Source organism: Bombina bombina, chromosome 9 (assembly GCF_027579735.1).
Source record: "Bombina bombina isolate aBomBom1 chromosome 9, aBomBom1.pri, whole genome shotgun sequence".
NCBI lineage: Eukaryota > Metazoa > Chordata > Amphibia > Anura > Bombinatoridae > Bombina > Bombina bombina.
In genome coordinates, this window is record NC_069507.1 from 107,261,489 (window position 1) to 107,272,219 (window position 10,731).

General features: G+C 32.2%; 1 protein-coding gene across 1 annotated transcript; it reads right to left on the bottom strand.

The window, feature by feature from the left end:
* Positions 1–7,581: 7,581 nt before the first annotated feature.
* On the bottom strand, positions 7,582–9,179 carry LOC128640429 (homeobox protein pv.1-like). Its single transcript, XM_053692912.1, has 3 exons — positions 8,618–9,179; positions 8,143–8,402; positions 7,582–7,905 (listed from the first exon to the last, which is right to left on the bottom strand). The coding sequence occupies exons 1-3, from the start codon at positions 9,177–9,179 to the stop codon at positions 7,582–7,584; spliced, it is 1,146 nt and encodes a 381-aa protein (XP_053548887.1).
* Between the last annotated feature and the right edge of the window lie 1,552 nt (positions 9,180–10,731).

Here is a 10,731-nt window from a genome sequence, read left to right on the forward strand (position 1 = left end):
ATCTAATTGGTCATCAAAGGCACAGATAATGTGAAGCAATGAGAGCTAATGTATTAGATGTGTGAGATCTGGCTTGATTAGAAAGTATCAATGAGTATCTCCCTTTGGTTTGCAAATTTATGACTTTCTGGCTCCATTCTGTCTGCCAGGGCTCTCCTGCTATCTCTTGTTAACATCTCCAGAGAACACAAGGCTACATCTTGTGAAATAAGGGTTTCCCCATAAATAAAGAACAACAATGCACAAACATCTCAATTATAAGATGTGTTTGTATACAAAAATAATGTCACCGAAAAGCGTATACAATCAATAGACTCAGGCTATAGTCTACACATATCCGTTCATATTTTCTAATTTTAGAACTTACTGTCTTTTCTTTAGTGACATGAAAGTTTACTTCTTTAAATTAAATGCATCGAAGAAAAACAGTTTTAGGGTCGTCATCTAGAATGAATGCATTACTTTTGAGGGCTGAATATTTTCACCATACACAGCACAACACACACACACACTAATACAACCATACTCACATAAACACACAGACACACATGCATACATACACACATACAAACAAGTAAAACACACACACACTAATACAACCATACTCACATAAACACACAGACACACATGCATACATACACACATACAAACAAGTAAAACACACACATACATAAAAACAAGTAAAACACACACACACACATACACATACAAACAAGTAAAACACACACACACATCCAAACAAGTAAAAAACACACACATACACATACAAACAAGTAAAAACACACACACACATACACATACAAACAACGTGAAAAAACACACACATACACAACATTCACACACACAAACTAATACAGCCATACTCACATAAACACAGACACAGATGCATACACACATCCAAACAAGTAAAACACACACACACACGAATACAACCATATTCACATAAACACACATGCATACATACACACACACATACAAACAAGTAAAACACACACACACACACATACAAACAAGTAAAACACACACACATACATACAAGCAAGTAAAACACACAACACACACATAAACACTAATACAACCATACTCACAAAGCGTATACAATACAATCAATAGACTCAGGCTATATTCTACACATATCCGTTCATATTTTCTAATTTTAGAACTTACTGTCGTTTCTTTAGTGACATAAAAGTTGAGTTCTTTAAATTAAATGCATCGAAGAAAGGCAGTTTTAGGGTCGTCATCTAAAATGAATGCATCACTTTTGGGGGCTGAATATTTTCACCATACACAGCACAACACACAAACACACACATACACACTAATACAACCATACTCACATAAACACACGGACACACATGCATGCATACACACACATACAAACAAGTAAAACACACATACACATACACAGCACACAACACACACATACAAATGAAACCATACTCACATAAACACACAGACACACCTGCATACATACACACATACAAACAAGTAAAAACACACACACACATACAAACAAGTAAATGACACACACATACACAACATTCACACTCACATACACACACGAATACAACCAAACTCACATAAACACACAGACACACATGCATACACACGAATAGATCCATACTTACATAAACACATACATACAAACATACACACACACATACAAACATACTCACATAAAAACACAGACACACATGCATAGACACACATTCAAACAAGTAAAACACACACACACAAACAAGTACAATACATACACTCATGCATAAAAACATACACAATTGTACACACAGACATACAAACAAGTAAAATACATACACATGTACACAAAACACACACACACAAATACAATGCTAACCAACTATACACATACATATACACACACAGATTTTTTTAACACACATTACATACATACAAACATACACACAAACACACAGACATACAAAATGCACACAGATATATAAACACACATACATACATATATACACACACACATGAATACAAACATACTCACATAAAAAACACACACACAGACACACATGCATACACAAACACACACACAGACAGACGTACAAACAAGTACAAAACACACATGCATACAAACATTCAAAAATATACACACAGGCATAGAAACAAATACATACATACCCACGTACACAAAACACACACACACACATAACGCACTACACAAAACACAAGCACACATAACCAAATATACACATAGACACACAGATACATAAACACAAATACACATGTAAACATACACAAAAACACACACACACAGGCATACAAAACACACAGATACATAAACACACATACACATGCATACATACATACAAAAACACACACACATACACATGAATACAAACATACTCACATAAAAACACAGGCACACATGCATACACAAATACAAATACACAGACAGACGTACAAACAAGAACAATACACACACACATACATACAGACATACACAATTATACACTCATACAGACAAACAAGTATATACATACACACGTTCACAAAACGCACACATATAAATACACCCATAAATAAATATACACATACACACAGATACATAAACACACATACACATGTATACATAAACACACATACATATGCATACATGCAAACATACACACTGCACACAGACATGTAAAACACACACATATACATAAACACACGTACACATGAATACAAACACACACACACATACATACGAACAGACACACACGTGCATACATACAAAGTTGCAAACACACACACATGCATGCATACATACAAACACACACATACATTCAAACAGACACACACACATACATACATACAAAGACACACACATACATACAAACACACACACATACAAACACACACACACACACATACACACACACAAACAAACACACACATGCATACATACAAACACAAACACGCATACATACAAACACACACACATACATGCATACAAACACACATACATACATACAAACACACACATGCATACATACAAAAATGCATACACACATAATGCTATTGATTCCTAACTAGGTGGTATCATTTTAATGTAATTGTTTAATTTAGTCTATTAATGGCATTGTGTGTGTGAATTTTTTTTACGATTATATTATCATCACTATGCTTAGATTTCAGGTTGCTATATTAAATAATCAAATCTACAATTCTTACAGATAGCAACTCTTATAGAATTAACACTGTAACATAATTCTCAGATAATGCCATAACATCGAATATAATATATAATTGAGAGAGATATTTTTGCTTATATTTTTACAATAATCTCTAGTCATATGGATAATATATTAACTATGTGTTAATCATTTATATGTTAATATTACAATTTTAGTTATACCACAAAACTTTAATTTTGGACAGTAAAAATGGATCAAACATTAGAGACAATTAGGTGTATTTATTTTTATAATTAATAAAATACACTTATATTTACGTTTTATGTCTTTAAATCTTTAAAGTCTATCCTTTACAAATTAGTTAATATATAATATATATATTACCGTACACAATTATCTTTATTTTCTATTAAATGTATTTACTCAAATATGGCTCAACTAGCCTTCTGGTGTTCATTAAGTATTTACCTGTACATTCAAGATAAGGATATTATTGTTTAATTTGTCTAATATATTGGATAGAGGATTATATATTACACAATGAATTAAAGTGATTAATTAAATGTTAATCCTGTTTTGACACAATTGTAAAACACTGTAGGAATTGGACAGCCCCTAGAATAAATGGATTTGTGGGTTACTTATTCTGGAAGACGCCTACACCACATGAACAATCTAATATTAGTCTGGTCCAAAATTGTGTCTCTATGGAAGAGTTTATCACTTAATGTATCATTATTCCACAATGTGTTCCCCCTCCAAAGTTTCATATCATAGCAAATATAATAATATAATTAAAGGGACACAAAACCCCAAAGTGTCCCCTCAGGATTCAGATAGATCATATGATTTTAAAAAATGTTCCTATTTCCTTCTATTTTCAGATTAGCTTCATTCTCTTTGTATCTTTTGTAAAAGGATCATCAATGCATTACCAAGAGCTAGCTGAGCACATTGGGTGAGCCAAGGGCAAGAGGCATATATGTACAGCCACCAATTAGAATCTAGGTCCTAGTAGTGCATTGCTGCTCTTGAGGTATGCTTTTCAACAACGGATACCAAAAGAATGAAGCAAATTAGATAATAGAAGTTAATAGGAAAATTGTTTAAAATTGCAAAATGTAATTATTATTATGATTATTATTAATAATATTAATAATAATAACTACTCAGTATTATATATATATATATATATATATATATATATATATATATATATATATATATATATATCTATATATATATATATATATACTACCTAAATAATCATAAAATTATATTTATTATGATGGGTTAAGAAAGAACACTATGATGAAAATAATATTCTAAATTAGTACAGAAACAGTTAATTATTCTATAACTATTAGTAGAGAGAACAATATAAGGAAAAACTAAATTAGGCTAAACTCGGCTGCACACTTGTAGTTAGTGAGGGTGAATATTCACAGTTTATTAGCCTACCTAGGTTTAGCTTTCAACAAAGAATACCAAGAGAACAAAGCCATTATGATAATAAAAGTAAATTGGAAAGTTGTTTAAAATTGCATGCCCTATCTGAATCATGAAAGTTTAATTTTGACTTGACTGTCCCTTTAAAGGTATATATCCCCCCCCCCCCCCCAAAAAAAAAATAATAATAAAATAATATATATATAACTTTTCGGAAAAAAGGACCTCATTTAAATGTGTTAAAATGTATAACCTTTGGGAAATGTAAAACTGTTTCAATGGATATGTTTTTGTAAAGCTTTACTCAAAACAGAAGCTATTGAGTCAGTTTCAGGTAAAAAAATAATAATTCACAGCTGATACTAAAGTACCCATTGTTCACTGGCTGAAAAGGACAAGCCACTACAAGCCTGAAAAAAGGTAAGTATATAGCAAACTAAATGTATTATTTTAAAGACAATCCATTTAAGTCTAATCTTTATCACTTGAAATAGTACTTCAATCTGGCTCATTAACTGAGCAACTAACTTGTGTTGACATTCATTTACCTCCTGATAACCCTTAACCCCCTAGCTGCCATGAAAGGTTACTAGATTTTGATTAATACACACTTCTAGCATGGACATGCAGTGAACTGGTTAATTCATACGTATTTTAGTGTATCCCCCACATACATATATAGAGGGGCTTCATTTAGCCTTATCATATGTGGTCATTTTATTACAGGTCAACTATCTCCAGTTGTGACAAATATATCTTATTCAACAATTATCTGGAATTGTGGGAGTGTTCTTTTAGGGACAACATATGGCACAGTGACACAGCCTAAATATGTACAGACTCCAGACCTTAAAGGGACATTGTACACTATTGTTTTCTGCATAAAACCTTTTTTGTAGATTATCTACTTATACAGCCCATCTGGGAGTGTTTTTGAAACAATGTTTAGTTTTGCTTATTTTTTTTTACTAACATTGTTCCGATTTTCAGACTCCTAACCAAGCCCAAAGTGTTAGATGTAAACACAGGTTTGTGTAATCTGTCTTTTCATATGCTATTTTTGTTTCCCCAGCCCCTTTCACTGGGTGTCCAGCCTAGATTCATCAATAGTGTTAAACTGGGAGTTTCTAAGTAAGTTTTAAAGGTTTTAGATCAGTATCTGTGCATAGTCTTCTTCATATTAGTGTCCTATTAAATGCAGTGATAGGAATTGTAATTGCCCCTATGGTGCCGTCTAGTTAAAGGGATTGTTAAAGGTCAAAATTGAAATATCAGTGGGTGCATTTTAATTTTAAATAGAAGCATTTTTGCTATATACTTCCATTAGCAAAAATGCTTCAAGTAAAAGTCATTACTGCTTATTTAGTGGCATACACACATATGCTGCGAGGGCCCACTCATCCGTATTCAAACACCAAACCTCAGAGAGTCGACAGTGGCTTGTATGACCCAATACACACCACCTGCAGCTGTCTGAGCTTGGATACTGGAGCACTCACAGCATATGTGCGTATGCCACTGAAAAGCAGTGATATCCGTCACTAGAAGTATTTTCCTAATGGAAGAATATTGCAGAACTGCTAAAATTGCAATGCACCAGTGTACATTTCAGTTTTGATATTTGTATCCCTTTAATAAGTGGTTTGGTTATGATTATATAATGTATACATATGCACTGTCAATTATTGCATTAACTATTTATTGGACCAATTTACTCAAGCATTTAGATAATAGAATGCATACTATTTTATTTCATGCCAAGTACCTTACTAAGATATCATTGAATAGAGGGTTTGGAACAGATTAGGTTAAAGGTGATTTTACTACATATTAACAATGATTTACCAAAATCATAGACAACTAAAATAATAATATTGTTAAACCTTAAACAGTATGAGGCCATCTATAGGACCACAAGCTGTGAGTCAGTTCAGTTCTGGATATCCCAGTCTGGATTATCTTTGTGTGTGATGTTGGGGGAAGAGGGGGTCCTCTTTAGCTAAACCAGATTTGATATTATCCTATACTGATGCTTGACTATAGTTTAAAGCAAGGATGACTGGGCTTTTGTGAAACAGCATTATAGAACAACATGGGGGAAATGAGGTTTGGAAATCTAACAGAAATTATTTCAATAATCTCTCTAAATGTATAGGCAAAACATAATATTATGGTTAGTTCAAATCAGGTATTTGTAGCCATATTTAGCACAGTAATCAGTAAAGTCAATGCATTCATTTTAATGGATCCATTCGATATACCTAGCAGAATGCAATATATATGTTTTTTCTATAATCTATATTTTAAACATGTACAAGTATTGCAATACACACAGGAACATTTAGGTTGTTTTCAAGTTAATCAATTATATTAATGGCCATTTAATGAAAAGTGGTTTGTTTCCATGCAATTTTTCAGGATTAAACCAATTATATGCAATTTGTGCACAGTACACTTATGTATATATTGCAAGGTGTGACTAGAAAACAAGTTCAGGGGACTGACAATATTAACCATTAGTCTGCACTATTTTTAGCATCAATCATGCATTTTTCGTTGCAAGAAAAGTGGATAAAACTCAAAACCAAAATGTAGACTGTAGGAGCCACATTATTAACTCATTTTAAACATAGTAATCACATTTTGTGTATTGTGTCTTTTCAACTAATTCACAAAGGAACGAGAACAAGATAATAAAATTGAAATAACATTATTTTATTAATTTAATATTACGTTAGAATTATTTTTCAAAAAAAATCACAGTATAATTATTGTAAATGTAACTATTCAATATGAATAACAAGTAATAAAATAGTAATCATTTTGTAATAATACATACATATATTCACCAAAACTTGATGAGAAATATTCAGTGCAAAATAGCTTCTTTTATATAAAATAACTCAAGTTTCTTAGACCTTCTTAGGAAAGCCAATTCCGGAATATATAGCAGCAATTAAAAAAATGTCCTTATTATTGTCCAGTATTAATATCTTGCGTAATGCCTGCTGTCTTCATGATAAGCAACCGACTGCAACAAGGGCTGAGGTGGCAGGTACATCATAGGGACAGTTGAGGGGACAAAGGCACTCATAGTATCCATTGCATGGGATAGCATTGGGTAGGACATATTAGTAGCAGGTACTGCTTCCAGCATATGTTGGTGCCCAGGGAATTGGTACTGGAAGGCTGGGTTGGCTTGCTGAGGGTAGCTGTACACATTGTAGAAGGAGGTAGGGTATGGTTCTGGTCTCAGGTCCTGCATTTCACGTTTCAGTTTCATTCTGCGGTTCTGGAACCATGTTTTAATCTGTTAATGAAAAAAGAAGAGACCAGGTTAAGTCAACTGATTTTTAAGATGCGAAGAATATCTACAACTTTAGTAAAAACTATGACTATTTATTTTTAATGTCTTAATATATTTATTTTATACACATATAAATTAAAATGAATTTTTTACATCGTCCAAGTGATTGAATTAAGCTTTACAAGACTTTTTTGGTTAAATTATTAAGGTATGAAGATTGGTTTTAGAAGTTAAACCTACCTGAACTTCAGAGAGGTTGAGTTTGGCTGCCAGCTTGCGCCTTTCTGATGCCCCCAAGTATCTGTGTTTTTTGAAGGTCTTCTCGAGGGTACAGATCTGCTCAGTTGTGAAGGCTGTCCTCAATCTGCGACCCATCTTGCTCTCTTCATCAGAAATATCTGAGGACTCCACCGTTTCTCCTTCTGAAGCCGCAGATGTGGAGCGACCAGTCTCGCTATCATAGCCTGAGTCACCTCTGCTCTGACACCTCTGCTCTGAAACTAAAGAAAATAAAGAGAATGGTAAGTAATGAAAGACAATAATTATAACATCCAATCGTGTATGCTATCTGAGTAGTCTACCTACTAAGTAGATTACATAGACCAGTTATCTGAACTGTACCATATTTAAATGCTATATCAACTACTAATAAATGGTTGATGAACTATAAAGCATAATATTTATCTGACTCTTATAGTATTAGCTGTGTACATACCAGGCTGAGAATGGTGCACATCTTCATTTGAATCGATTTGGGCGATTGGACTCTTTGCTTGACGAGATACATGAAGATCTCCATGGAAGGTTGTTGTATTTTGAATTACTGTGTCCATGTTGGGGAAAACAATATGGTCAACTGGTGGTTGCGACCCAGAAATGTCACTTTGATTCTGAGAAAGAAGAGTGTCCCTGGGGTACGATGGAACATCACTGGAGTACGGTGATAATTTTGTATCCTTGGAAGATGGAGAGAATTCAGCGTCTGATTGATAGAGGGACACCTCACTGTCCCATGAAATTGGGGACAATTCAGCTGCCCTTGGATATGAAGCTGATTCCAGGTTCCAGGGATAGTTTGGTACTTGGCTGTCCATATGAACCCTTTTGCTTGTGCAACTGCTCTGGGAGAGCCATTCCACTGAAGAGAACGCTTTAGTCATGTCTTCTGTCTGTGTTGTTCTTCTGTTGAGGTAGACTGTGATTATGAGAACCAGGCAGTGATCTCTGATTTTTATACATGGCCTGCTAAGAAAGGCTCTGCTTATGCAAACACACATCAAAGCCAGAGATAAGTACCACCTAATTGTCATCAATTGCCTCAAAGAAAAGGGATTGTAGCTGCATTCACACATTTTGCATCTCACTTAGGGATGGCTCCAGAATGTCTGGCTTTAGTTGTTCAACCCAGTTGCAGGCTATTTGCATTAAATGTCACATCCTTTCCTATGCGCATTTGGCTTGCCCTCTATTTGCATGATGCACAAACACACATGTTTATATATATATAATATATATATATATAAAAATATATATATATATATATACACACATGAATATATGCACACATATATATATATATACAGACATGAATATATGCACACACACACACACACACACACACACACACACACACACATATATATATATATATATATATATATATATATATATATATATATATATATATATATATATATATATATATATAAAACATATACACTAGTTATCATTTATTTAAGTGAGTTTTTCTTACAGAAAAGCAATGACATATTCACCTTATAATATTTCATATTGTCAATACTTAAGTAAATTCATTTGTATTTATTGGAGCCAATGTTGCTTTTCGCTGCAGTATTTGTGGTACTTAAAACGTTACACATGTAATTCATATGGCATGTCTTTCAAAGATACATTAGAAATATGAAACATAATTGCTTTAGTAAAATATACAAAATATAATTTAACAATTGCAGATAACATGAATCAAAATAGCAACTTTAAACCATAATGAGAGTTAAATAGTCGTTGCAATATATACACTGGGTTATAACACACTTTTTAAATGGTTTCACAGTCAAACATGTTCATATTATGTTGGAGAACCGAAGATTATTTACAATTACAGAATTGTCAAATAACCTACGTGTCTACATCTCTCTCAATGTATTTGTATATATATATATATATATATATATATATATATATATATATATATATATATATATATATATATATATATATATATAAAATAAATAAATAAATATATATATATATATATATATATATATATATATATATATATATATATATATATATATATATATATATGAATATAAACATGAGCAGATGTTTGAACAGTCTCAATTATCCCCTTTCCATATTATTTATATATATATATATATATATATATATATATATATATATATATATATATATATATATATATATATATATATATATATATATATATATATATATATATATATATATATATATATATACACACACATATATACTGCATATTATAAATACATGATATTACCTAAAGAGAGTAATTGAGACTGCTCAAATTAAATTAAAAACGATGGTTCTTAATTATGGATTTCTCAGTAAATGTGTATTCATAAATTTGACCTAGACTAAAAAATAGTAAATTTAAAGTAACTTCTCATGGGACTACATACTAATAAATAGACCTATAACATTTTTCATTGGTTATGCAAGAATGACTGTACTGTGTTTCTTATACAGAGACATCATATCACACTTGAACTATTGGACTCCAAATCGCTAATTGGGAAAGGCATTAGAGCCTATTTATGTAATCAC

Coding starts and splice junctions, on each gene's coding strand:
- LOC128640429 (XM_053692912.1), bottom strand. CDS start 9,179: ATGTGTGTTTGCATAAGCAGAGCCTTTCTTAGCAGGCCATGTATAAAA. Junction 8,403..8,617: donor TGTGCACCATTCTCAGCCTG/GTATGTACACAG, acceptor TATTTTCTTTAG/TTTCAGAGCAGAGGTGTCAG. Junction 7,906..8,142: donor TCAACCTCTCTGAAGTTCAG/GTAGGTTTAACT, acceptor TTTCATTAACAG/ATTAAAACATGGTTCCAGAA.